Consider the following 15710-nt stretch of genomic DNA (forward strand, 5'->3'; position numbering starts at 1 on the left):
TGGTTTCTTACCGGGCGTTGGAAGAACGGCTTAGACCAAGATTTGTCCAAAGCTCAGCTGCCACCAGCGAAGTGCAAACCAACTGCAACTGCAAACTGCACTGCAAACTGCAAACACGAGCCCCACTAGTGGGAAACTAGGAAGGCAAGGACTGAGTGTCCTGCCCTCCTTTTTGAGCTGGCCGCCGAAAAAGGGGGCGGGTCCGCCCGAAACCCCGCCCCCTTCCCACCCCCCCAAGACCCCTGAACAAAGAATTGTTCTATCTAGAGGGGGGGGGGGGGAATGGGGCCAGGGGACTGCCTTACCCTGCCCCAAACTAGCTCCTTCTCCGGAGCTACAGTAAAATTTCGGCTGCCGCGAACCGGAAGTGCGGCGCCGGAAGTGTGTCGCAAGTTTCCCTCCCCGTCCAGGAACGAGGGAGCCGGCCGAAGGTTCCGGCCCCTACCCGTTCGCAGAGCCGACGGCAGAAGCCGAAGCTTCCGCATAAAGCGCCGACCTTGCAGGTAAGTGTCAGTGGACGGGGAGGAGGGGAAGGAGAAAGACCCTGCTGACACCCCTGCCTTCTCTTTCCAGGTCAGGAGCCCCAGCGAGGGACAGGACTCAGGATCAGGTAAGTGATCCACAGAGCCCTATAGGAGGACATCAAGTCCTCCCCACCTGTCCACACACAGGACAGAAAAAAACACGCAGGGGGAGGGGTGTGGTGCCCTCATATAGGGTCCAGCCAGGTGTTAAGTCTGGCTAATTAAAAATTCCGCCTGTCCTACCAGCACACAGGGGCAGAAAATACCCCCCATATTGTGCCGCTGGTGGGACGCAAGGGAATAAATAATACAAAACTTGAGATTTATGATGTCCTGTAAAACAACAACTTCATTAATAAATAACTTGGTTTCAGAGCTGAGAAGTGAATTAATATTGGATTAAGTTGACAGCCAAGGCAGTCATTATATCTACCCATTACCATGTGCATCCAGCTATAACATTCCATGTATACACTGACCTATAACCAAAAAAGCAGCTACATCCTTAGGGCCCCTTCACACGGAGTATGCGCTCGCTGATTCTGAACGCGCGTATCACATTAAAAGCAATAGGGAAAAAAGCAGCCCATTCATTTCTATGGGGAGCGCACATATGCCGGCTCCCATACAAAGCAATGGGATCTGTTTTAACGCCGCTGATTCGGAATGTGTTACATGTTCAGAATCAGCGAGCGTGTACTCCGTGTGAAGGGGCCCTTAAGCTAAAACCCCATGTTTTGGAAACACAGCATATTGCCTGCCTGATGCTTCGTTTTACAGGACCAACAAAGTGAATGAGATTCCCATCCACACCACACATTGTGGAAAAAAAAAGGCTATGGAAAAAGCATGTCAAATTTATCTGTAGATACGCCTTTTAACCTATAGATTTTGTAAGGGAATTAAAAATGAAGAGAAAAATTCTGTCACCAAATGTCTGTTGTAGGAAATAATTTTGTTCCCCATGATATAATAATTCTGGAACATCTTTTCTTATAACACTGTGTTATACGATTGCTCTGTTATTCCTACTACCAATCTATTGAGGGCTGGGCTCTACCAGTTGGAGGTGTTCCCTATACAGTCTGAATTTGTCCAGTCAATTCGGCCGGTGGTGCCAATATTTTTTTATTTCTGGACACATGATAACCACATAAGGCCGAGGCCTCACATAGCGGAAACGCCATGGCAAAAACCGCGGCATTTTACATTAATTGCAAAGTGAATGCGATTAAGGATAATCCCATCCTCAAATTGCAGAAAATAAGGTCCAGCATATTAGTTATACCTAGGGAAATGGTGGTGGTTTCCAAAGGTATAATGGAAGCAAAACTTGAAAAGTGATTCGGGAAAAATGACATTTGGTTCTGCTGCAGTTTTTCCTGAAGTGCTTTTCGGCAGTAACTTTCTACAAGGGTCCTTAGCCTTACCCCTTGTTCACATCTGCCTTGGTATTTCATTCAGGGGAGTCCACATGGGAACCCCCCGAACGTAATACCAAACGCATTTGCAAGCGGTGTGCAGTGAAAGCACACAGATCCCCATAGACTATAATGGGGTCCGTGTGCTTGCCGCAAGATCTCCGCAGCGAACATGCAGAGAGGAAAGTACTTCTCAATATACTTTACTCTTTGCATGACTTGTGCGGAGATCTTGCGGCAATCGCACGGACCCCATTATAGTCTATGGGGTCCGTGTGCTCTTACTGCACAGCGCTTCCAAATGCATACAGTAGTCCGTTCGGGGGGGGGGGGGGTCCCCACTAACAACTCGTGAATTCCGGCGCTGCACCTGGGAGCATGTGTTGGGTATCATCTATGCTAAAGATATAGAAAACATTGATTCCTTAAAGACCATCCTGAAACACTTCCATCAATTCCCACGACTGTGATGCATCTACTTTGAGATTTAAAGCTATTGACCTGATTCCCATCGGCCCACGTGCTGGACAATGGAAAAAGAAACTGGCACAACTTGAATGCAAGTGGACTAGACTCAACACTGTCTCACCCAATGAGCGTAATGAAAATGTAAACTTTGCATTGTTTTTATAGACCACACCTCCTTTCTTTGGTCTGCATTTTACATATTTCTTTGCCCTGTCCCACCAGTATATTTCTATGCATCTTGACAATTTCTGAATGTTTTTTCCTGCGTTACCTCATTGATCATATTTTAAATGTTTTTAACCTTTTTTGTTTCCATTTTTTGTTTCTCCCTTTTGTAGGTTTTTGCCCCTGTGTTTAAAATTCTTGTATAAACCTCTGATGCTTCTGTTCTTGCCATCCTCCTATGTCATCTGTGGATATATTCACCTCTTTTGTTTTTTACCTAGTGTTTATATGTGTTCATATTTTGCACCCAGTACTCTTATCTGTGTTCACATTCACATCACTGCGCATCGGTTGCACTTTTTATTTCATTCACTTTTTTTCACTATTTGTTTTGGAACTGCATCTGTACAATGTAATCAATATGATAATTTCATTCTTCATAATTTGTTGTTTTCACTTGCATTCATTGTATTTTCTCATGTGTCATTATATAATGGGGTAGTACTATACATTTTTTATATTTTTTTTTCTGAAATATTATTTCCCTCTATTGGCATGTGTTCAGACTATCAATATAGCTGTGTTTCTGCAACGCAGGGCCTCAGCCTAACCCTTTAATTCCCCTGCAGCACAGATCATTAACCCTTAACAACTCAATGCACATGTCAGCTATTCACATGTTCCACAGATTGTTTGGTTTCATTCACTTTAGTAGAATTCAGAGAGCCTTCACACGGAGTAAACGAACGTGTATTTTTGCAAAATACACGTGAAGAGCTCAACGGAAAAATGGCCTAAGTCCAAAAATCAATATTGTGAGAAAAACGAAATTTAAAGTTTTAGCCTAAAGCAAACGGGCATTATTGTGGAATATATCTATCCAATGTAATCAGCTAATGAACACCGTTAATCCTAATCATAAATTGTATTATTTATTAAAAAAATTGCAGCTTCATGTATAAATATTATTTATTTAATATTATTAATTAATTACTACTATTATTAAACGATGAAGAATAATAATTACCTGCCTCCCTTTTCGGCGCTAAATATGTGCAAAAGTCGATTTAGAGCCTTTTAAACAATAAGACAAAGTTTTTACACTAATATAAACAACAGACCGGAAGTCACGATTTCAATGAAAAAATGACCAACGAGAGTGAAGTAAGTAAGTTTGTATTGGACTTAGGCCATTATTCCATTGAATGTAAATTCTTCTGCATTGAAATATATGGACTTAGGTCATTAATCCTAGGTACCTTGTAAACCCAATGCATAGAACGAGGTACAAAGAAGCTTTCTAGGTAATAATTTGAAATATGACAAAATGTGGACTTAGGCCATTTTTCCGTTGAGCTCTTCACGTGTAAAAATACATGTGTAAAAATAGGACTCCTATTGACTTCAATGTGTAAAAATATGCCTGTAAAATGTCATTGAAGTCAATGGGAGTCTTATTTTTACACATGTATTTTGCAAAAATACACGCGCGTTTACTCCGTGTAAAGGCCCCTTCAAGCTGCTCTTCTCACTCCACAAACTCTTTCGTTCATCTTGTAAAAAAACATGCGTTTATTGCAGAAGAAAAACATTCAGATGACAGGAACTCATTGTCTCACAAAAATCTCTGAAACAGATCAGCCATGTGTGAGTATAGGCGTATAGCAGTCTCCCTATCTTCAAAAAAGGCGCGAGACTTTACAAGATTATAGTGATCCTTTCTTTGTGACTATATCTAAGTTGTTGTTTCACATTTTACTCAAGATAGGAATACCTTATTGGTTTTTAGGTGGCATTTACATACACTCACGGTTGATCTATTTATTTTCTAGTGAGAATTCTACAGCCCCTCCAGTGGGTGTGTGTCTGTCTACTCAGTGTTTGGCCAGAATAGTCACACAGCTCCTGCTTCTTATTGGCTATTTACTCGAGATGAGACTGCTGTTTTGAATAGCACACTTCCATAGGAATGAATGGGAGCGGCCGGCGCGCAGGGGGTTAAGCGGCATTACGCCGGCCCCGGCTGCGTGCCAGCTGCATCCATTCATTACTATGGGAGCGTGTTATTCAAAACTGCCGTTTTGAATAGTACTCGCTCATCTCTATTCTTTACCCTTTATATACTGCTACCAGGTCTCACTTACCTTTACCCCTGATGAAGTTTGTATACAGACGAAACGCATGTCGGGTTGTAGTGGTGTTGATCCCAGGTGCACCATAACTTTATGTCATACCTTTCCTTGTTTCCTTTAACATGGTTGTCACTCTTAGGGGTCCATGGATCCTTGCACTTGCTTCATTAATATGGTTGGTATTCACTTAATTATACAGTATTATTGCTTACCTTTTGGACAGTGATTTTGTATCAGTACTAACATGATTCTTTGTGACATTAATTGACTTTTAACCTCACTTCCCCATGGTATGTGTCTATATTTATTTGGCTATATATTCCTATATTGGCTATTTTGGCTATATATAGTCACACCACCCTTTGGAGTTGTGATTTGGTGTTTTATGGATATTATATCCTTGTTTCCCCATCATTTTATATATGTATTTATGTCTTTTAATATAATGTCAATAAAATATTTACATTTTATATGAAATTTCGGATGTGGGTGTTTTTGTCTGATTGATACTATTCTCCATATCTATCTAGCCTCTTTTTGTATGACTATATACATTTGTTATGTAAAGCTGTGTAAAGTTATGTATTGACCATTGCAATCTCTTTTTTGTGCTTTTGATCTATAGAACATGTCATTTCGGAATATTTCCAGGTATTGTGGCAGTGCAGCTGCTGGAGTGGCACACAAATATACTACTAAGTTATCATGAGATGACATTGTGGGCAAGAGAAAGAAATCTATTCTCTATACTGGTGACAATCCAGGAAAGAGCCTTGGTTGTTGGAGTTGGGGCAACTCCACTAAGTGTGCATTCACATGGTGGAGTTGGATACAGTTAAAACTGCATCAGAAAAACTGAATGCAATTTTAAGTCATTTTTTTAAGTTTCTGAAACGTTAAATCATTTTACATGTTTTACCTGCAAAAAGCTGAACCAAAACTGCAAGCAGAATTTTATCCAGTCTATTTTTATGCATTTTTAACTGTTTTCAACTGCACCATGTGAATATACTCTTAAGCTAAGGCCCCAAGTAGCGTCCCGTGGCAAAAAAATTATGCCGGAAAAACACATCACTACAACACATCACAGAAAGTGAAAAAATACTTTCTACTTCCATTATACCTATAGGCCTAATAGGTATAATGGAAGCAGAAAGGTTTTTTCACATTTTTTTTTCACCCAGTAGAGCATAGTGAGGAGGAGTTGGTGGTCTACAGTGTCAAATGCTGCTGAGTGATCCAGAAGAATAAGTAGTGAATAGTTCCCTTTAGATTTAGCCATGAAGAAATTATTGAAATCTTTTGTGAGGGCTGTTTCAGGACTCCCTATCTCAGCCCTTATCAGCCAAATTCAATTAAACCGACTGATAACTGGAAGAGCAGGAGATAAAGAGCTCAAAAATACAAGCTGCTCCCCCCTCCCCTATCTGAGAGCAGGAGCTCTGTTACTTGTCTGTGGCAGAGACATAAACAGCTCAGAAATGCAAGCTGCTCTGGAGCACTCAGTCTCCTCCCCCTGAGAGCAGGGAGCTATGTCACTTGTCCACCGAGGAGGAAATAAGCTCATCACCAGTTATGGAAACGCAGTGTAAACAATGAAGTGAATTATCTCAGATAACGGCCAGACAAAGCAGTTTTGATAAAGCAATGTATTTAGGAAAAGTCTTAAATCCACATAAACTAGCAGTATAGATAGGATCCTTGTGATGGGACAACCCTTTTAAAGGGGTTATTCAGCTTCCAACAATGATCTGCAAATACATCCACAGCAGTGCTAAATACTCGCTGTTCCCTTGTGCAGCCTTTGCTTGGCTTTATTTTACTTTCTGCTCCTTTTATCATTGTTATTTACATGCAGTGAATTTGTGGACGAACTATAATTCCCATTATTCATCTGCCTGCTCTTAGGGCCCCTTCACACGTAATTTACGCTCGTATATTCTGTCTACTCGCTGTGTATTCTGTACATCGTGTATTTTTACTCACAGTGTCACAAGGCCTAGTATGATGTCACTGCCATGTTGCCATGCTACAAGCCTATTGTGATGTCGCCGGCCTCTGCTCTTATATTCAGTCCTCTATCTGAACTGTTTTTAAGGAGGAGAGCAAAGAGTACTGCTGAGTACAAACTTCATTATTGTTATTGCACATATTATCTGCAAATGGATAAACTCCATGAACATCAACCTGCTCAATCCCAGGACTCTGGGAAGAAGAGTGGAAGATGGAACATGTTTGGGTGCTGTAAGTCCAAAATTGAGCAATATTCATCTGGGTCATCTGATTCCATCCCTGGCTCATCTTTTAAGGTTGCCAAAATCCCAGCAAAGACATTGATGAATGTCTGGAAGCGAGAGAACAGGAGAAAGGTGGTCCCACTGAACACTACTCCTGAAAAAGGGGAAGATGTACTGACCAAAGATTCACCAACAGGACTGAAACAAATTATGGTGGATGGGAAGAACCTGCCCCTCTCAGTTAGGAAGGGCAGTTTACAACGTCCAAAGAGGAGAGACCTAGAAATCACCTCAGAGGTATTAGCCCCACGTTCCTCTGGAAAAAGTAAACTTCCCATCTTGTCACCTATAGAAACATCAATGCCTAAAGAAGAGACCTGTATCTCTAAGTTGCAACCACAGATCAGAAGATGCCTCACTGTTGTAAAAGAAGCTAAACCTTAGAACAAACTGGCAGAAGTGAAGGACATCAGACCAGCGAGAACATCAACATCAATCTATATTAGCCTTTATTTATTAGCATCTGAGGTCATAGATGTCATATTAACCCCTTCTGTTTAACTATGGCCGCCGCCCGGGGGTCAGGCGGGTGCCATAGCTGCCGGGTGTCTACTGTTTTACACAATAAACACCCAGCGCTAATGGCCCCGCTTGCCCACACCGATCAGGGCATTAACCCCTCCGGCGCCTCGGTCACAGCTGAATGAGGCGCCATTTTCCCAGCAGCGCATGGGCACCACCATTTTTCTGGTGATCGCTGGCGCTTGGAGCAAGCTCCAAGGCTGACGTCACATTGGTATGACAGCCGGAAGCCTTCTAAAGGCTCCCTGGCCTGTCTGCAGTGATTTTCTTTTGCAGGCTGGTCTATGCATTTTTTGCAATGTATTGCAGTGCATTAGCAATGTAATGCATTGCATTAGTGATAAGACCCCCTGGGGTTCAAGATCCCTAGGGGGTCTAATAAATGCAAAAAAAAAAAAAATTAAGTAAAAAAAATAAAATAAAATAAATTAAAAAGTATTAAAAATTCAAATCACCCCCCTTTCCCTAGAAAACATATAAAAGTAGTGAAATTCTGTGAAACACATACATATTAGGTGTCCCTGTGTCTGAAAACGCCCGCTCTACAAATCTATAAAAGTATTTTTCCTGTACAGTAAACGCTGTAACGGGAAAAAAAGTAAAAAGTGCCAAACCTCCGTTTTTTCACTGTTTTGCCTCTGATAAAAATTTGAATAAAAAATGATCAAAGCAATAGCAATTCCCCAAAATGGTAGAACTGAAAAGTACACCTGGCCCCGCAAAAAAAGACGACATATACATCCCCATACACAAAAGTATAAAAAAGTTACAGGTGTCAGAATATGGCGACTTTTAGAAGAAAAAAAAATTGGCACATTTTTGGATTTTTGTTAAGGGGTTAAAATGTAAATAAAACCATATAAATTAGGTATCCACAGTATCGCACCGAAACATAGAATACAGGTGACATGTCATTTTGGCTGCACAATGAACGCTGTAAGATCGAAACCCATAAGAAAATCGCACAAATGCACTTTTTCTTCAAATTCCCCCATTCTGAATTTTTCTCCAGCTTCCCAGTACATTGTACAGAATAATCGATGGTGGCATCATGAAGAACAGTTTGTCCCGCAAACATTAAGATCTCATATGGCTCTGAGAGCGGAAAAATAAGAAAGTTATGGGGTACCCCCATTATAAATAGTTTGTCCATTATACGTAACAGCCCTCTTATAACAATCCACCTTATATAAAATAGTTACTCTCCTATAATAGCCCATGTATATATATATATATATATATATATATATATATATATATATATATATACTGTATGTATTTATCTCCCACTTATGAATAACAGTTCCCTGTTTATGTATAACAGACACCTCCTTATATATAACAGTTCCTCTGTTATATGTAATAGTCCCTTATATATAAGTCTCCCCCTTATAACAGCCAGCCTTATAAGTAATAGTTCCTCTCCTATAGTAGTCCCCCTAATACATAACGGTCCCACTTTATAATTGTGCTCCTTATATATAATAATTTCTCTTATAATAGAACTCCTTATATAAAACAGTTCCTCCACTATAAATAATAGCCCCCTTATATATTTCTCCCCTTTATAAAAGCCTCCTTATATATAATAGCCCACTTATATTTAATAGACTCCCTTATATATAATAATTTCTCTCCTATAACAGTGCCCCTTATGTAGTTCCCCTCAGGGGCATAACGATCGTGGTCTCAGGGAGTGCGACCGGGCCTGGCAAGGTACATGGCCTGTGGTCAGCTGGAGATGGCCAGGGCCCAGTCGGGGAAGGCCAGGTTCCCCGACTGCTATACATGTTGCTGGGCCCCTTTTCAATAGATACTAGCCAGGGGAGGTGACTGAAAATAATAAACACATATACTCACCTCTCCAGCATCTCCCGTCATGTGACTGAGGCCTGTGATCAGGCCCCAGCGGTCATATTGGGCATAATGGCGTCAGTGCGCTCCCACGTGACTGCTGAGGACTAGTTACACACCTCAGCAGAGATGTTGAGAAAATGGCTGAATATGCTGCAGACAGCCAGAGCCCCAGGATGCCCAGGAAAGGTGAGGCAAGGTGAGTATCAGTGTTTATTTTTATTCACCTTCCTTGGGCCTTTGATTATTACACTCTGGGATCTGAAGAGACCCGAGTATAATAATAAAAAAACGGAGAGGATGGGGGCTGTTGGGAGCATATAATTACAGTGTTGGGGGAGTGGCAATGCTGGGCATGTAATACTGTGGGGGCACTGCTGGGAATATAATACTGTGTGGAAGGACTGCTGGGCATATAATACTGTATGAGGGGCACTGCTTGGCATATAATACTGTGTGGTGGGTGGCACAGCTGGGCATATAATACTGTGTGGTGGGGGAACTGCTGAGCATATGATACCGTGTGGGGGCCAACACTGGGGGGAGGGGGGCACTGTGGGGGGAGGGGTGCACTGTGGGGGGGAGGGGAGCGGGGGCACTGTGGGAGGAGGGGTGCGGGGGGCCCAGATAAAAGTTTTCATCCGGGCCCACAAGAAACTTGTTACGCCACTGGTTCCTCTATTATAAATACTAGCCCCCTTACATTTAATAGTTCGCCCCCTTAGCAGGTGTTCCCTTTCCCTTACCAGAAAACAATAAATCTTATACTAACCTTACTGCACCCCCAGGATGAGCGGAGCAGCCGATGACTCATCCTGTAGTAGTGGCACAGGTGACGCAATGTATTGACATCATCACGCCACCTGCGCCACGACATCCTGTGTGCTACTGGCAGTCCTCTATGGCAGAGCAGGGATCTTTCAGCTTCTTGCTGTGTCATAGAATTAAACAGTATTGGCAAGCACAGCACACCGATACAGCTGTGGAGCATCAGGTTAAAAGGCCTTTTGGGGATGGGAGCCCTGGGCAATTGACTAGTTTGCCCCCCCCCCCCCCCCAATGCCAACTCTAGATAGAGGACCGGTGTCTCTGTCCCTAAGACTAACTCAATATATTATGAACACGGCCTGGCCTACCCTCACAGCAGATGACGCTTCTTGTCTAGATACTCCGTTCTCCCCTACATAGCTGGAGATGGGCCTAGCCGATCTCCTGGGTGGTAAAAGCCCGGACCTGTACAGATATACAGCCCTATTTTATAAAGACCTATAAGCTGTACTCTCCCCCTTTCTCATGAAAGCTTTCAACACAGTCTCCCCTACTACTCCTTCCCTCCATCCTTTCTCCACGCCCATGTTACAATCCTACCGAAAGAAAGCAAAGACCCTCAACTCTGTCTAAGCTATAAACCCATTTCCTTGATAAACACTGATGCAAAACTCTTAGCAAAATTGATTGCTGGGTCACCACATGAGTACCATGTTCCATTCTAATCAGGTCGGCTTTATTGCCCAAAGAATGGTCTGCGATAACACACTGGGGCCTTCTGTGCTATCCACTATGCTCAATGCTCGCAAACACCTATGATCATACTCTCATGGGATGTAGCTAAGACCTTCAAGAGAGGGTTTTCTTGAGGCCACCCTGCATCAGATAGGCCTTGGGTCTACCATACTCACAGGCATACAAACACTGTATAATGCCTCATAAGCACAAATTCAGGTCAATAGCACCCTCTTAACCCTGGGGACAATCACAATGGCACCCACCAGGGCAGTCCCCTCTCCCCAATCCTCTATGCTCTGGTTATGGGACATCTTTTTGTGGCTATCTGTCATAATCCAAACATACAGGGCCTACATCCCGGATACCAACATCTTAAAATTTTGGCGTTTGCAGACGATGTCCTCTTTTTATGACTCAACCTCTCACAATGCTCTTTCATCTTCTGAAAAATTAACCCTACAGTTTTTTTTCAGAAATGATAAAATCAATCTCTCCAAAAGCATGGTGCTCAACATATCTCTGCACAGTCCTTTAGTCCATTCACTGCGTTAAGCTTTCCCTTTTGCGTGGTCTACCAGAGCCATTAAATACTTAGGTGCCCACCTTCCCAGCCCTCACTCCGAAATCTACACCCTCCCATCTACTTCCTCCCACTGTTACATACTCTACAATCTGACCTTATCCAGTGGGACACCAATGGCCTTTCTTGGTTGGGCCACATTAACCTAAAGATGAATGCCTTTCCTAGACTTCTTTATATCTTCTGGACAGTCCCTGTTGTTCTCCCTAAAGACTTCTTCTCCTCTATTCAGAAGATGTTTTTGAAATTCATTTAGGTGTCTAAACCACCCAGAATAGCCAAACCCACCGTGGTGAAATCTAAACAAGCGAGTGGCCCAGCCATCCTGGGCTGCACTAATTATTATTTGTCTGCAGTCACCAATTGGATCCTAGACTGGCACCATATCGCTAACTCTAAACTCTGAGTTGTCCTTAAGAGTTGATTCCAACTTTCTTGTTCTTACCATAGCTCCATAGACAGCGCTATCTCCTCACTTCTGTTCGTTGCCTGACAACTCTTCATGAACTATGGAACTCTAAACCCCATATTGGGCAACCCAGACTTCCCTGCTGCCCTACAACTCCAACGACTCAAGTCCTGTCCCTGGCCTCTTTTGTCCATAACATGGACCTAATTCCTCAGGACAATAGATCTCAGTCCACCTGCTAGAGCTGTGAATACTACCAACACTTTTACTCTGCCCTCAAGAAGACCTATAACTTGCACAGACTATTACACCGTTTGAACACATTTGTACCTCATCCATCGCCCAACACTGCCCTATCTTTATTATCTACTGCTTATACCCTAAGGTGGGACTTCCTTTCCACCAGAAGTGTGGCTCATAGCCTTCCAGTCGTGCCAAAAATTTTCCATCTCGTACAGGGCTCAGGAAACTAGCTACAAAATTCTATCATGCTGGTACAGAGTTCATTTAGTTCTTCATGAGATCTTCCCTACAGCCTCTGATTGTTGCTGGAGATGAAACAATGACCATGACACTATGCTCCATATCTGGTGGAATCGCCCCCAGCTTCATCCTTTCTGGTATCTTTTTCTGATTAAGTAGGTCACAGGCATTGCATTGAAGATTGCCCCTTTATCTCTCCTCCTTTCCATTTTTCCCTACAAACTTTGAAAAATATACTTGGAAACTAATTGGCTTCCTTTTAGTAGCAGCTTGATCTATCATTGCCAGATTATGGAAGTCTCCCTCACCTCCATTCCTCGAATTTTGGCGTCAAGAAATCCTGCACATAAGACGTATGGAGTGGATGACAGCTGAGTTGAGGCTGAATAATAGTGCTCATCAAAAATTGTGGCTCCTATGTAACCCCCCACCCTACCTATCTTTCTTTCCGCCGACCTCACCCTGATTCCCATTCAATCCTCCTTGCATTTGTACTACTATCCTCCCCTGACTCACTACAACATTTATATACCTACTGGGAACTTTACCACCTTTTTCTAGTTCCCCATCTTTATTCTTACTGGTACTTATTTTTTTGTATTTCGCTTCTTATTATTGTATGCTCTGCTGTCTGTGCTGGATTTTACTTACTTTTTATTATACTTTTACTATAAGTTATTTTGAAAACTCAATAAAACTGTTAATGATAAAGAATAAAGCCCTAAAAAATTTGAATAACCCAGAGCAAAAAATGTATAGCCTTCAAAACTGCATGTATGAAAAAAAAAAAAACAGTCCTGAAATGGTTAAAATATAGGAAATGCCCTATCTTTGACCATTTTTCCAGCCTGTTGGACTCAGTACAAATATATGGAGGTAGTTTTTAGTATCTATTTTTGGGTGGTTTATTAGTTTCACTGGGGTATGAAACTCATACGCATCACTAAAATCAATACGGTTCCAGTCTGTAGAAGTCCTAGTTCAGTGAGGAGCCATTCACACGGAGGAAAATGGTGAGGAATTTGGTGTGGAAAAGCGCTGAAAAAAACGCCTCCCATTGACGCCTCCTTTTACAGCGCTGAAATTCCTCATCATTTCCCTCCATGTGAATGGAACCTAAGGTAGGGTTCACGCTACTGTTGATGTCCGCACAGAAGGGGTCTGTTTAAAAAGAAAAAACAGACACCTATCATTACGGACAGTAACTGATGTCCGTTGCCCATAGACCTCAATGTTAAAAAAACAAAACAAAAAAAAAAAACGGACACTTGCTGTCCGTTTTTTTCAAATGAGCAAAAAAGTCCTGCATGTAGGATTTTTTTGTCCGCTTGAAAAAACGGACACGGGTGTAAACGGGCCAAATGGACACTAAAGGACAACAGATAAAATCCCATTGAAATGAATGGAAATTTTGTTTGTCTTGTCTTCCTTCTGTGTTGTCACTTATATAGGAAGGACCTGTCTACCAGTTACCACCTATTGCTTAGAATAGCACCAGCAAGCAGGAAGGTACAGCAGGGGGTTTCAGCTTAGGGCTCACTGTCTCTTGTGCCCCTCCCCCCAGGGTTCACCAGCAGCTACTGGGAAATTGCTGCTCTAGCAATTCCCTTACATACATATTCCACTGATCAGCCCCCATAACCCCTTAAATAACTACAGACACCTAAACCAGACCCTCTAAAGACACATCCAGCCACAATTTTGTAAATAAATGTTTACCCAAGACCCCCTAAATACGATACAAGGGCCAGCCCCCGAAGCACGTTTTAGACCACTTTATAGACAAATCTAGACCTCCTAAAGTAGAGATAGAGACTCCATAGCAGTTCACACTCTTCTCTTTTGCCTCTCTTGATGCTCCCCCTTCTGAGTTCAGGACCTGCACAGAAATACTTATGTGACCTTATGTGTGAGATTCTTCAACAATAACAGGACCATATCAAATAATCTAGCATGACCTTATGTGGACCGGTGCTTGGCCTGTACAGTCCTGCAGATCATTACATAAACCACTTTTAAGAACACATTATAATCACAATATGCAGCAAATCTTTGGCCCAGGGCAATGTAGAAAGTATTATACTCTGTCACTTGATGGTGGATCTTCTTCCAGTCATTGTAACATTCTCCTGACGGACTATTTGGGGTATTTTCTTGCATGACAAATTTGTTGCAGAAATATCTGCGACTACCTCATTATTTCAACAGAGCTTACAGAAATCCATGCATATGCGGGAACAACTATTTAGGCCTATGGATGGATTTTTCACACATAACTAATACATAGAAGGAAATACATAAATGGAAAAGAATGCTAAATTCATTAGTTATAAATACATTGTAAAACCTTTTCAGATATGACACGGGTACAGACTGTTACTTATATGTTTTATATGGAAAGAGAGGATTGGTGTTTTACCATAAAGAAAACTCAGAAGCCTGGACTTTCATAAACTGTTCAACAATTTAACAATGCTTTATACGGCTGCTTTCTGTAAAATTCTTGTAATGGTGTTACACTGTAATTGTATGAATTGTACAGTGGAGACATCTTAGTAAGAATCTATTTGTTCTTATATGGTGGCAGTCACTGCACACAACCATCCTTCTATGGATATGTAATAACCATGTTTGTTATTAACCCATGGGGTACAGGGGGACATTTTTCGTGCACAATATAATAGCTTGGAACAAAACAATCCATCTGATAATCCTCATTTTATCCTGCGGTTCAACATCTTGGTAAAATACTTTCCAATGTACATAAGCCGAACAGATTATCACATTTATCTGAACATTTGGATAGTGAAATCTCCTCATCCCACTTAAGTGTTTGCATTGCATGAATATATATATATATATATATATATATTTATTTATTTGAGCAATTTTCCATGGACTATACATGCTGCATTCTCAAATGATCAAGTATATAGAAATCATTGAACCAGATGCCATCTGACAAAGGCCTAGCTCTGTTATAGCATATAAATATGTATAGATATAGATACGTCCAGTTTAATACAGTCTGATATACAGACCGGTAAAGCTTCAATGAACACGGCATGTGTTATCTGTCAGTAGACAAAATGTAGATATATGCATTGCTTAGTAGATAATGTTTTTACTGCATTGCCATGATTGCAATTTGCAACACTGTGTCTAAAATAAGGCTCTAGGCCGACCCTGGCCAAGTGTCTTCAGTTAGTCGTGTCGCATTTTCACAAAACAAGTTAAGTCCTTGTATTTTGTTCTTCTTTCAAATTTTTATTAATGTTCCACTGGAGGAAAATTTGCTTCTATGACATCTGTAGGGTCTTGTATTGAACTTCCAACAAACTGCAAGTAA

The 15710-nt window shown here is 41.7% G+C and overlaps 1 protein-coding gene across 2 annotated transcripts in view; it reads right to left on the reverse strand.

The window, feature by feature from the left end:
- Positions 1-15027: 15027 nt before the first annotated feature.
- CDKL2 (cyclin dependent kinase like 2) overlaps positions 15028-15710 on the reverse strand; it is a 40904-nt gene continuing 40221 nt past the window's right edge. For both annotated transcript variants that reach the window (XM_075285215.1, XM_075285225.1), the window contains exon 13: positions 15028-15700. In XM_075285215.1, the coding sequence (XP_075141316.1) occupies positions 15632-15700 (69 nt within the window). In that variant the 3' untranslated portion in view covers positions 15028-15631. The remainder of the gene's footprint in view (positions 15701-15710) is intronic.

The sequence above is a fragment of the Leptodactylus fuscus genome, chromosome 1 (assembly GCF_031893055.1).
Source record: "Leptodactylus fuscus isolate aLepFus1 chromosome 1, aLepFus1.hap2, whole genome shotgun sequence".
Lineage (NCBI taxonomy): Eukaryota > Metazoa > Chordata > Amphibia > Anura > Leptodactylidae > Leptodactylus > Leptodactylus fuscus.